At 43.9% G+C, this 14,194-nt stretch overlaps 1 protein-coding gene across 2 annotated transcripts in view; it reads right to left on the bottom strand.

Annotated features, from left to right (window-relative positions):
• The window catches only part of LYPLA1 (lysophospholipase 1), a 20,159-nt gene that overhangs the window by 5,367 nt on the left and 598 nt on the right, over nt 1-14,194 (bottom strand). The window contains exons 1-6 of one of the 2 annotated variants that reach the window (XM_029223091.1): nt 13,971-14,149; nt 13,149-13,180; nt 6,924-6,989; nt 5,055-5,102; nt 3,404-3,474; nt 975-1,048 (exon numbers count right to left, since the gene is read on the bottom strand). In XM_029223091.1, the coding sequence (XP_029078924.1) occupies nt 975-1,048; nt 3,404-3,474; nt 5,055-5,102; nt 6,924-6,989; nt 13,149-13,180; nt 13,971-14,039 (360 nt within the window). In that variant the 5' untranslated portion in view covers nt 14,040-14,149. Of the gene's footprint in view, nt 1-974; nt 1,049-3,403; nt 3,475-5,054; nt 5,103-6,923; nt 6,990-13,148; nt 13,181-13,970; nt 14,150-14,194 lie in introns of those variants that run through there. The other variant, XM_029223092.1, reaches the window with a different exon arrangement.

Genomic DNA, 14,194 nt, shown 5'->3' with positions numbered 1-14,194 from the left:
GAGTCTTAAGCAGTGGACCACGAGGGAAGTGCCCTGCAGTGGGAGCGCGGAGTCTTAAGCAGTGGACCACGAGGGAAGTGCCCTAGAGTAACTATCTCCTCGTCAGCAAACACATGGCACCAAAATCCGGTCTTAACTGGTATTACTTTCCAAAACAAGAACTCACGAGAAGAAGCCCGCGGCGGACACCTCTGGAGCACTGGCCGCCGGCTCACAACACCCGTATGCTGGGGCCTGTGTGCCCCCTGACCCATGCTGTTACCAAGACTGACTCTGCTCCCCTCCCAAGGACGACCCCACCATCTACTCAAGAACGGGAACCACTGAGGGATCCTTGAACATGGGGTGAGGCTGAAGCACCCCCAACCCAGGGACCAGGACAGATGCAGTGGCGGTCAGGAAGCGGCCGGCACAGTCCCTGTGCTGGGGTCGCTTTGTGGGAGTCCCTACCCTGATCTCACCCCACCGGGATTACAGGGAAGTCTGCAGGGCTCAACCACTGGGAATCTGTGACAAACAGAGGGAAGGAATTCTCCTGTCTTCGACCTTTTTATTCCATTGCTCATCTGCTCCTGGGAAGGGGACTTACACCTGCGTTTAGGCAGAGTTTCGTTCAGAGAGGTACAGAGTGTTAACTCAGGCCTAACTGCATGTGTACTAGTTATTTTAGAAAAATACATTCCAGGTTCCAATCAGTTTCCTTAAAAAATTGACTTTCAAGACATAATCTATAGGATGAAGGCTATCACTGAAGAGAGAAAACTAAAAAAGGAGAAGAGCATGACATACTCTCTAATTAATCAATCATTATTTCTGGTCCATTCAAACTTAATTCAGCATTAACAGTAAGCAATATATCAGATTCTATAACATCTTCTAAAAACAGGACTCCTCCATAGAAAAATGATTGAAACTACAGACTTCTAGATAAATATACTGATGACGCTGACATATCACCCAAACTTTTATCTTACCTGAGAAAATCCTCCCAAAATAATTCTGTTAGAAGGAATGCCATTCTTCACCTCTTGGTCTATCAAAGCTTTTACTAAAAATAACATAAAAGTTAAATCACCAATACTTTTAAAGTTAAGCCCACTGATATAATTTAAATAGGAAAAAAATTAATAACAGAAAAGCACAAAGTACATTAAAGGTCAAAACAAGTGAAAAACTTGGAGCACTCTATTAAAATACAAAACTAGAATGGATTTTCAAAAACTCAGATTTTGCAGCTGTTACTTAAACTGTTCAATTATTTGTTGCATAATCTGTAAACAAGTTTTTTCTCTCATCAACAGATGGATACGGATAGTCCTTTATCCATGGTCCATTCTGCTCATATACATTTTACAGTTCTTTCTCTTCAATGAACCATAGGCATTTGTACCTAAAAGCTGTTATTTTAAAATCGTAGGTAGTTAAGTAGTTTACATGGTTTGTGACTGACGGTGTTTAAACAGTTCACTATATTATTTTAAAAAAAAGAAAAAAAGACACAGTATACTTTTCCCTATAGCCAATAAACAATGCGGGAGAAAAATCAAATGAATTCTTTTGTTTCTGCAAAATACTCTGACATGCATCATTAACTGTATTACTTGATTAACTCCTAGAATTTCCTTTTTCTTTATAATACTATGTTTTTTATAACTGCACCTTTTACAAATTTATCTCCTCTCATTTTTGACATATGTGTAAGTTTCATCTTCTTAAGATGAAACTTGCCAACTTTATATTTCCTTTTTACCAAAAACCTGCTTTTATTAGAACACTGCAAAAACCCCAAAGCCCAAATTAAACGTTTTTTTCTTTTTGTATAAATTTAGTTCTTAGTTAGAATAGGCTGAAAAGCAAGGGGTACCCTGATGAGTGTGTGGAAAACGGGCTAGAGAAGAGGAGAGGAGTAGAGAGGTGAAAGCCTTGTTGAGAAGCCTGAGGCTTTATTGAGGGGGAACCTCAGGGCCTGGGCAGGAAAGGAGCCGCAGGTGGGCAGCAGCAGCCCTGCGCTGGGGAGGGGCAGGGAGCTGGGGCCACTTTCCCTCCGTTTCAAATGGCTTCACTCCTCTGGTTACACCAAGCGCTGAGATAAAGTTAAACCAGGTATGGTGACCGCAGTCAGCTGTGGAGTGACGGGTCCTGATTCCAAGCCCCGGACGCACCCCAAGCCCTTTCTTCTTTGTTCACGGGCACATCTTCCCGGCCCCAAATGGAGACACCCCTCATTCCTAACTCTGGGTCTCAACCCGATTCTCTCCAATCAGACATCACGTCAGACACGAAGAATGCCACGGGCCAACCCTACCCGGGGAAGGGACTTTCACCCTGCAACCCACTGGGCCTGGCCGTCTGCTCCACAAGGCCCACCCTCCCTATGTTCCCGGGGTCTGACAACCCACCCCAGACCCGACATGAGCTCTATTATATGTTGACAAAACCCTAGCTCTAGGAGTGTAGCTTTGATCCACTTTTCGATGGTCCTAAAAGTCAGTGTCCTTGGTTTGACATTCCTTAATATCCAATATGTTTTGAATGCATCTTCCCTGTCTTAAAGTTAAGAGTTCTTCTAAAAAATAAAAAGATTTTTAAAAAGGAACCTACCTACCGGTTTTGGTTTTTAAACGAGTTCTGAAAATTTCCAACAAATGTAAAAATAGGAAGACCGTGCAGGGTTCCCTGGGTACCTATCACCTCACGTCTGTAACGAACGCCTCACAGCCAGGCCTGTTGCATCGAGGCCACGGCGTCATCACCCAGGTCATGAGGGAGGCCGGCCTGGCCACCGCGCTGTCTACTTGTCAATGTTGCAGTACATACGAGTCAGAGACACACGTGCTTCTGGGCATGGGCTAAAACCAGACTTCTCCCGATAAGTTAGTGTCCTTTATGCTTTCACCCCACAAGTAAGCGGGGTTACCATGTTCATAAGCGAGGACATGGCTGGAGACCCTGCAAAGCAGAGCTCATACCGTTACAGGAGTGCCCAGTGAGATGATTTATAGGAATCGCCTGGCAGGTCCAGTAGTGTTCGAGCAGGGGCCCCTCACTGAAACTAACCATTACCATAATTTTCATTATATATCATGACATCATTTGTAGCCTTATCTATGTCCTTATTTCAAATCTCTTTAATGACCATAACTGGCCACGGCCATCAAACATGCTGCGAATTTCTCCACTGGCCTACGTCAATCAAAGCAAAACGACGCATCCGACAGCACTCAAGCCTGACAAGTGCCGTTCCTCCTCACACGCCTCACCTTCACGGGCCATAATTAACGAGTCAAACAAGAGAGTGAGCCGTCAGAAAGGAAGGACAGCACCACCTGCGTTTAGATAGTATGTACTATTTCATCAACAACAACAGCACGACTGAATCTACTATAAAACTTCCCTTACTTACCACGTTCTGCTGCCTGTTTAACTCCAGTTTCGTCTTCCTGTGAATCCGGTGAGAGCCCAATGATGTCAAACCTGGAAAATAAGGCAAAATTCTAAAAGATTCCACATGCCACAACTAAGACCCGGCACGGCCAAAATAAATAAATAAATATTAAAAACAGAAAACAAAAAAAACTGTCTCTGGAGGCCAAACGGTCAACTTAAATGCGTGAATGTGACATCCTGTAAGTTCCCCTCACACCAACTAGATACAGATTGTATTAAAAAGTCACAGTACCACATAATTTTAAGGTAGAAACACCTGGAGAATGACCTAGTCCAACCTGACACCTGACAGGAGTCTCAAACCACAGCCCTAAGATCTTTGGAATAAACTCCAGCCCCTCACTTCCCTCCTAGTGCATCGTAAGTCAGCCGTCCGGAAAGAGCTACTTCACCACGGCACCTGCGCACGCACGGCCCACACCTACTGCACACAGGCCACCTCCATCCACATTCTGCAAAACCCGTCACCACGCACTGCAGCGACCTCAAACCGGAGGCTGGGCGGCCCTCCTTTGGCCCCGACTACCTTGCTACCCGCTCGGTGCTTCCACTATGGTCTCAAGCAACGTGAGGTAGAAACTTTGCTTCTGGATAGGAATTCTGCCAGAGAGGGAAGGTGGAAGAATCAAAGGTCAAGGTAGGCAGGAACCTGTAAAAGTTGCCAAGCAATGTCCAGCAGATAAAAACGAAGGTGCAGGGTGGGTCAGAGGTGAGTGGGAACAAGCAGAGGACAAGGTGGCGACAGGCTGGAGTCCCCACGAGGCCTCAACAGGCAGTGCAGAGACGGGGGAGCAAACTCACAGGGGGAACAACTACGCTCGACAGTCAGGTCTGAAGTAAGCGCCTTCAGAGATGGAACAGTTCCAGACGACAAAGCCCAGGGGATGCTGTGGGTGCCTGAAGCTGAGAGAGGAAAACGTCAGCAGAAAGAGAAGAGTCCAGGAAGTGACAAGCCGGTCAAGGCTTGTGAATGGGTCACTGACATTGGATGCCACAGTCACCTGAAAGGTAAGACGGTGGCAGGAGCTAGAGGGGAAAGGGAAATAGAAATCAGGTGTCAAAGTCATCAGTTTTGAACAGACCTGACGGCAGAGTCTCAGAGCAGCAGGAAGAAAGCATGGTCTGTAAGTGGCTCAGAGAACAAGGAACCGACTGTAAAGCATACAGGGAATGCCTGACATCATGAATGTCTTGAGAGGGCTCAACAGGAATTGCTTTCCTTAAAAACTGGCCAGCTCTCCAGGAAGGCAAGAAGGTGGGAGGTGGAGAGGCCGCGGCTTCACCAGGGTGGATGCCACACGGGCGCACGAACACGTTTGGGTACTGAAATCAACAAAGGTTTATCAAGCAGTGAGAGGTGCTCTCTGCGGTATCTCTATCCACCCACTCTCTCCTGTTTCTCTACCTGTTGGTGCAGCTCCTTAAGCTCCTTAAGATTTACCCCAAATCTAACATATAAAACCTGAAATAATCGAATAAAGGTTAAATTTATATAACTTTGCAACTTAAAAATAATTAATTAAAAATTGCTATATGCAAAAGCACTTCTGATTTAAAAAAAAAGTATAAGTAAGAAGTTCTTATTGAATAAGTGAAGTCTTACTTACCAAGAAGGCATGGCCATGTTCATATTTAATGTTACAGGCATAACCGGTCTACATGGGGAAGAAAAAGAAAAAGAAAAATAAGTATAGTATACCAAAGTACAAAACCTGATAAATTCCATCAACTGAAGATGAGTGCTTGAGGCTCTCACAAAGTTGAATGCTACAATTTGAATAGATGAGCTGCTTCACTGCACGTACACCTGCACAATTCTGTTCTCCACACCCTCCAAATGGTTCTCAAGACAGAGCTGCAGCTGGAATGGACTAAGCTTGGCGAATAAACAACATCTTCCTTCTTCAACATCTTTATTTGATACTTTCAAACCAGACACAAGAAGGAAAACAGTAACCAAGACAGATGGAAATTTCTGAGACTCTGACTAAGGGGCTAAGGATACAAGCAACTTACTGCACAGGAATGGTGGCATCAATTCCCATAGGCTCAAATTACATTTTTGCTTATTTTCTAGTTCTTAGCTATGTACCTGCTTGTTTAAGAGACCTCTAAATAAATAAGGGAAATATAAGTCTTGCCTAAGTGTCCACTATACCCAACTCAATTCTGCGATGAAAAACTTGCTGGACAACCTGAGTGCAGCTAGGTACAAAAGGAAAGAAAAACAAATACACTCTAACTACATCTCACCACCATCCTCCTGACTCATGAAACAAGTTTACCTTAGAGGTCACAAAATCTTAGCAAAATTTCCATGAAAACATAAACTTCCCTAGGTTGGGAAATAGCCTTAAACTAAATTCAATCTTGGAGCCAATAACAGTGTAGCAGAAATTCCAACACCATCAAGAATTCTGTCTTGCAGACACAGAGAACAGACTTGAGGACACAGGTGGGAAGGGGAGGCTGGGACATAGTGAGAGAGTGGCATGGACATATATACACTACCAAATGTAAAATAGATAGCTAGCGGGAAGCAGCCGCATAGCACAGGGAGATCAGCTCGGTGCTTTGTCACCACCTAGAGGGGTGGGATAGGGAGGGTGGGAGGGAGACGCAAGAGGGAGGGGATATGGGGACATATGTATACGTATAGCTGATTCACTTTGTTATAAAGCAGAAACTAACACACCATTTTAAAGCAATTATACTCCAATAAAGAAAAAAAAAAAAAAGAATTCTGTCTCTGGCATGAGTCAGATTAATAAGGACACCGCAACCCCTTCAGGATAAAAAGAGGGGGGATGTTTTCTTACATAATCTCGTATTTTTCCTCTTTCACATTTATCGACTCTGCTGCTACGACCACTTCCAAGGATGAATTACTAAGCTATCAGCATGTATCTCACCCCACCTGTTTCTCCATGGCTACTGTTTCTCAGCACACTTTGACCTAAGACTTGTTCATCTTAGTGATTTTCTGAGTTTGCTCAAAACTTACTAGTTTCTTTCTGACACGAACAAATGTCTTCAGAATTCAAAACCAAACCTAACAGTCTCCAGAGTCTGTGCTCTTTCCACGCTGTATCACATTGCCTCTAACTGATCAAATTTAGGCGTGTTTTCAAGGTAGTAGAGATTTCTCCCGAACCTGATAGGTAAATCCCCTTCAGAGACAGCTCATGGATGTCCTGAGAACTTAACAGGCACTTGTATGTCTACAAAAATTTTTCTGGCTGTGAGTTCAACTGATCTCCAAGAGAGCATTATTTTAAATTTCTCAACAAAAAAGATAAGAAAAAAATTCAACGTAACTAGGACACATTTTAGTTTCACAGAACTTACTAATCTTTATTTTGAAGCTGAACATTTAAAAGATAAAAATTAATTATATTCAAATGCTTTGCTGGAAAAGTAAAGCTATCACGATTGTTCCTCTCCAGACTCTGAATCCCAAGCCTGAAAACACTTACGCGTGCGGGCAGATGTATTTGATGTGGGCGCTTCTGATACCCGCAAAGGCTTCTGCCCACCCATGCCTGGTGGAGAAACCATATGAATAACGCCATTAGATATTGCTTTAAATTCCAGTAAGTTAATAACAGAAGAGTAAATCTGTGAGGGTAAATTTCAACCCCTTAAAAGACCACTACCAACCTAGCAACAACCCAAAGCTTATGATTTCAGCTTCACCTGCGGATAAAAATGATCTCTCGTGATTCCTGAAGAGCAGTGTTTTCTCTTGCATATACTTCACTGGGCTTTATAATTTATAAAATACATTTTTTAATCTCTTTATAACTTCCCAACAATGTGCCTAACAAAGTAGGCAAGACAGATGATATAATTCATTTTATATGAAGAAAAAATTCTCAGAGGAGTAAAGTAAAGCAGCAGTCTGATATTTCTCCATGCTTACTACACCATTAAAAATAACAACCTTATGGGACTTCCCTGGCGGCGCAGTGGTTAAGAATCTGCCTGCCAATGCAGGGGACGCGGGTTCAAGCCCTGGTCCGGGAAGATCCCACATGCCACGGAACAACTAAGCCCGTGCGGCACAACTACTGAGCCTGTGCTCTAGAGCCTGCGAGCCACAACTACTGAGCCCACGTGCCGCAACTACTGAAGCCCGGCACGCCTGGAGCCCGTGCTCCACAACAAGAGAAGCCACCGCAATGAGAAACCCACACACCGCAAGGAAGAGTAGCCCCCGCTCGCCACAACTAGAGAAAGCCCGCGCACAGCAACGAAGACCTAACGCAGCCAAAAAAAGAAGTTGAAAAAGTAACTTTAATTAACATTCTCTCCTTATGCATATATGTACATATATATGTTCAAAACAGAATATGAGACGTCATCAAAATCCTTCTGGCCAGAAATAAACAGTTAATCTTTCTACATATTTCCTTCCAACTTTTTCCATGCATATCACTTGAGAAATAGATACAGATTTCACAAGAATGGGATCATACTACACATACATACAGCTCCCTGTGTCTTTACACTTGACATTACACCTGATACTTTCCACATATTACCTCTATTAGAGGGTAAAATAAAGGTAACTTAAGACCTTTTTGGATTAAATAGTTTTGAAATAAATGTTAAATGCTTTTCTATTAACTACTTCTCTATTTTAATCCACCTTCCCCCAAAGTGTTAAGGAAATACAGAAAAATTAATAACATTATGAACATTAACACTTATGTAACACTGCACTGAGTCAGGCACTATTCTATAAGTTATATATGGGTGCATGCATGTGCATATGTGTGTTTCCATGTGGGTTCGTGTGTGTGTGTGAGACTTTAGTGTGAAAAGTACAAAACATGCTGAAAGAAATGAAAGAAGATCTATATAATAGACATCCTGCGTTCTGGAAGACTTAATATTCTTCAGATGGAAGTGCTCCCCAAATGGACCACAGTCAATGCAATCTCTACGAGAATCACAGCTGGCTTTGCAGAAACTGACAAGCTAACTCTAAAATTCATTTGGACACTCAAGAGACCCAGAATAGCCGATCTTGAAAAAAAATATTGTTGGAGGACTCACACTTCCTAATTTCAAGTTACTACAAAGCAACAGTAATAAAGATTGTGACACTGAAAAGACATACAAATCAATGAAATAGATTTGAGAATACAGAAATAAACCCTCACATTTATGGTCAGTTTATTTCTGAACAGGGTGCCAAAACAAATCAATGGGGAAGGAATAGTCTTTTCAACAAAAGTATCTGGAATAAGTGGAAACCCACGTGCAACAGGATGAAGCTAGACTCCTACCTCACACCATGTACAAAAATTAACTCAGAATATAGCAAAGACCTAAACGTAGGAGATCAAACTATAAAACTCCTAGAAGAAAACATGCGAAAATCTTTGTGACCTTGGACGTGGCAATGGTTTTTTAGACGTGAAGACAAAAGCACAAGCAACAAAGGAAAATACTTTAGTAAATAATAAACGAGTAGGAATCTTGGGTTCTAGCCCCAGCTCTGTCTCTATCTAGAAGTGTGGCCTCAAACAGTTCATTCAGTCCAGTGGTTTTCGAAAATGTGGTGCCGTCTGGGAACTTGTTAAAAAGTCTGGGTACACTGGTTCCTCGATTCCAGCCCAACACCACAGGGTTTTTCCTAGTCGTCCCCCTCCCCGTATTCGTAATTCCGCGAGAAAGCTGGCTTCAGCTCTGGCAGCTCTGGGCCAGCAGTGCAGGTTGGGACCTGCCTCCCCCCAGGTGCCCCACCCATAGTCATGTTTCTTGCGTGGGAACACCCCCTCCCCTCACAGCTGACCGTGACACCGGAAAGCACAGCTCTGACGAAGGGGAGCGGGGAAGGAGAAAGCCAGGCCCTCTTCATGGAAACCCCTCCCTCCCCTCCGTATATTCCAGGCGTCGCTGGTCTGTATTGCCCATCTGTGTGAGATTTTTCTAGGCCACGTTGTAAAAGTTTACAAAACAAAGTTTCAAAGGCAGAAGTGGTTAAGTGGGTCAGATCTTACTGAGAGGTCAAATAAGGAGAGGATTGAAAATAATACTGTAGACTGCCAACAAATACCAAATGAAGGAATTTTTTAAAAGAGCATTATTTGGCAACCATCACAATAATAGATCCAGACAGCAATCATTAATGGGTGCTAAATCCACAGGTGAAAAATTGGTGAGAAACAGATATTTTCATAAAATCAAAGTATCTCCCCACAAAACACTTTTTAAGTGCAATTATATTTATTAATTTTACTGTGGAGAAACCTGGCAGACACTACCTTAACCAGATAACGAAACACAGTATCATCAGCAAAGCACAAAAATCAACACAGTGCGGTCCCAGGACCACCACAGCAACCTCTGCGGTGTCCCTGCCGAAAGGGAGACGTCATATAAACCCAAACTGAGGGACATCCTACCTAGGAACTGGCCCATAGGGGAAGAGTGTCAAGGTCACCAAAGACAAGAAAATGGACTGCTCAGGACTGAAGGAGCCTCAGGAGACGTGACAGCTCAATCTAACTTGAGATCCTGACCCATAAAGGACACCACTGGGTCAACCCAGGGAAACGCAAGTGGGGCTGGTGGATGTGATGGTAGCTTCAGATCAGTGTTAACGGCCTGATTGATGGTTACACCATGGCTACGTGGCCATGTCCTTGTACTTACAAAATACACACTGAAGCTCTATGGAGTCATGAGGCAACATGTCTGCAACTTATTCTCAAGCGTGTGAGAAATGTTAACTGCGTAATCTGAGTGACAGGTAGAAGGACCTCTAAATACTATTTCTGCAACTTTCATGTAAATTTGAGTTATTTTAAAAGAAGTAGTTAAAAATTTTACATGACAACACAACGAGGGAATGTAACCCTCGAAGTAAATCTATGAGTCCAAACTACACAAGTGGGGAGGGGCAAGCTAATAGACATCAAAGGAGTGGCAGGATTAGAAAATCACATCACAGTAACAACCTACTCCAGCAAGAATCATCCAGACGCGAAAAATATCAGGTGAAAGTCTGATGTACGATTTGCATCTCCCCACGACTCACTCTACCTACACAGGGAGAATAGGTGCCGTAGAGAGACCCAGAGGAAGAAAGAGACCACCTTTATCGCGTGATCCAGGTCGGCATCAGTAACGGGATGGACGGTCCCACCTGCCTCCTGACGTGATGCAATGAACAGGCCGTACCATATACATGGTGTTCGTACCAAAAATGCACAAGCTGAACGTCATCGTGAGGAAATGTCAAATAAACCTAAATGGAGGGACCAGCCTGATCCCTGCAGAAACGTCCATGTCACGAACGCCAAAGAGCCGAGGGACTGTTCCAGATTAAAAGAGACTGAAGAGCTACAGCAGCTCAGCGCAGTGCGGCTGGGATGGAAGTGCAGGCGGACAGGATTACTGCAAAGGACACGACTGGGGCAGCTGCCAAGGTCTGTTAGACGACAGACTAGACCGGATAACAATGTTAAATGGCGCTGAATCTCCTGAATTTGGTAATTTTCTGTGGTTATGTAAGAGACTCTGCTTGTTCTTAGGAGATACATGTTGAAGTCTGGAAATAAAGAATCATGGCATCGGCAATTTATTCTCCCAAGTTTTGGCAAACACAGTAACATATTCGATAGAGATCAGTGAATCTGAGTAGAAGGTTTTAAGGAATCTGTTTTATTCTTGCAACCCTTCTATAAATTTGAAAGCATTTCAAAATAAAACAGTTTTAAAATGCTATCAAAAATAAATATGTATCTCTGGGTTGTTCAACTGTTTTTCACTCTCTTCTCAAGCATATTTGTATTTGAATTTTTTTTTACAAGACAAATGTAACATTTTCATAATTATAAGACAAGCTGTTTTTATTTTGGAAGGAAAACTGATCTTATGCAATATAGTTTGAACTAATACATTTTATTATACATGTTATGCATAGAAGCAATTTTGTGGTCAGATGTGTTTCCTGCAGAACTTTCCAGAGCTTTAAACATGCTAGTGCATACCCAGTAAATCTTCTAGAGGAGAATATGCCGTATCGTATTTCCTAGACACTAAGATAAAATCTAAGTGGCACCACTGAAAAAAAGCCTTTTATAAAAAAAAAAAAAAATCACCACCACAATAAACACACATATCGTAAGATGATACCCATCTCAGTAACATAAAAATGTGGGGGAAATGACATATTAGAATTGAGAAAATATAGAATTATACAGGGTCCCCCAATCTTATTTGGCCATCAGAGACTTTTCATGAGAACACAGACTGCAAGACCCAAGTTCCCAGACAGCACACCTTGGCTGGTCCTGCAAAAAGAACCTTAACCAAGAAAGGCAAAGCTGCCCATTTTCATAGCTGAGTCGCTTAATCCCTATCATCCTCTACGGTAACCTGACAAAAGAACTTTAGTCCTCCAAAAAGTAACTCAAACATTGAATTGCCACTTGTCAGATCGGCTGGTTCTGAATTTCGTCATGTGCTCATGGAAGCAATCTAGTGTCAGCTTTCTTTGGTGCCATCCCCCAAAGTAAATACTGTCAGAACTGGAGACCTCTAATTCTTTATATAAACTTAATTCTTAGTCAAGATGTCATGGCTGCTCTTGGTGTTTTTAATCTCACATTGTTCATTTTTTTCATCACTTTCACTCTTAACTTTGGTCTAAAGAATCTGGCTAAACTGGGGTCCACAGAGAATCTTTCTACAACTGAAGATTTTACCCCCTGGACTGATTCTTCAGACCCTGAAGCTCTCTTTATTGGGAAAGTTACAGGTGAGCTAGATCCTCCCTGGGTCTCAGCATCAAGAAGGGTTTGGTGATAAAACAGAGCTCCTCTAAAACCTCTGTTTAGAAAAATAAATAAATAGTAAAGTAAGTCTGTCCTTTTCATAGGACTACCTGATGGCCAGAAACAGTCCTATAACCTTTTCCATAACTCCATGCAAGGCATGTGTCATGCACCTCTACTTGGGAGGCATAAAAGGATATTAGGAATCACTTTCAAGAATTAATCTGGCCCAGTGCCTCCTTGCAAAGATTTAATAGTTTCTTGGCTATCTTATCAAAATTTATCTTCACTTTTCCTCTAATTCTTCAATTTTGTAACAATGTTATAACAATAATTTGATCGAAGTTTCAAACAGATAACTGATTTAAATTTTAAAAAGCTCTCAATATAGAAAGAGACTGAGTGAAAGATAAACCATGTGGCTACAGTTAGCACAACAGAATGTGTTTGATAAGTCTCCAAACAAATCTTTGAGCTGCATTCCCTGCCCTTCAACTGATTTTTTTCTTTTAAGGGAACATCGGAGCTCTCATTCAGAATGTTCACATTGCTATTATCTCACTTATCAAAATCAATTAGTTCTTCTCACCCTGCCCTGAAATCTTACCTCCTCTGGAAAGTTGTCACTTGCATCTCTACAAACATACCTCCCATCTCTGGTATCCACTACCCACGGCAACTCAAGGAGGAGTTTGCAGTTTTAATACGTTCCAGACAGAGGAGGTGAAGAATGACAAAACAAGAGGATGAGGGGAAAATTCTGGGGGTTTTCAAAAAAAGAAAGGATTCTATCTCATGACTGGACTGTACGAAATATGACTATCAATCTATTTTTATACAATCCTAGAATTCTTTGCTCGTGTAGAGTTGCATGACCCGTTTCATTAAGGTACTAACACTGGTACCTACCCTGTGTCTCCCAATCCATGAAGGAAAATCACCTAGAACGGAAGAGGAACAATGAGTAAGCAATGCCTAAATAAACCCAGCGGAATGTTACACACTCCAGCGCCCCAGTTAAGGTGGAGGCCGGAATCACAGAACACTACCTTCAGCAAGTTAATCAATCTCTACAGACCTCGCGTAAGGGGCAAAAGCACTTAACGTCTCTCGGTGCAGCTCCTAAGATAATTAACGTGGGAGTTTAGCACTTAAAGAGGTCCCAGTTAGACAGGCTTCTGGGCAAATGATCACATTCCAAGAAAAATCGTTTTGTCCCTTTCAGGTCAAACCATGAAAGTTCTCACGCGTACAGTAGAATTTCTCCATCCCAAAAGGGAGCTTTCCGGCGGCTAAAAGTAAGTTTGAGATCCTCACGCACAAGTTTCCTAAGGAACAGCACCTCTGATCGAAAAGGACACTAAATCTTCAAACTTCTTTAACTGAGGACAGGGGTGCAAGGTGACACAATCAAGGCATCTCCCTCATGCACAGACAAGGCAGCAACGTGCTCCAGAGCCACCTGGAGTTGGGGCGCCGTCCACTCAAGCGGGTGCCTCCGGTTCCCGGGGCGGATCCGCGCGCAGGGCCCGGGGGATGCGGGGCCGGGGGCGCTGGGTCTCGGGGCCGCCCGCCCGCCCGCCGCGACCCCGCCCCCTCCGCACACAGCCCGGCCAGGCGGCGCCCACCACCGCGCCCGACCCCCCGGACCGCACGCCCCGTCCCAGCCCCGGCCCGCCGCCCACCGGCCCGCGACGCGACCCCTCGCGAGGCCCCCAGCGCCGTACTCACCACGGCGGTGGCCTTCCGGACGGCGGGCACGATGGCGGGCAGCGGAGCCGACATGTTATTGCCGCACATACACCAGCTCCACCGACCGCGCGTCGGAAGCGGAAGGCGGAGCGGGCGCCTGGCCGCTGCCCAAGGGGGTGCATGCGCCGAGGCCGGCCCGCCCACGGGCGCGCGCTCAGGCGCGTGCGCGCCCGCGCCGCGCCGCGCCGCGCCGTCCCCCGCGT

Source organism: Monodon monoceros, unplaced genomic scaffold, assembly GCF_005190385.1.
Source record: "Monodon monoceros isolate NGI ecotype Baffin Bay Population unplaced genomic scaffold, NGI_Narwhal_1 Super_Scaffold_14, whole genome shotgun sequence".
NCBI classification, from domain to species: Eukaryota; Metazoa; Chordata; class Mammalia; order Artiodactyla; family Monodontidae; genus Monodon; species Monodon monoceros.
The sequence above is the reverse complement of the archived record's forward strand: the minus strand, read 5'-3'. Positions and strand labels throughout refer to the sequence as shown.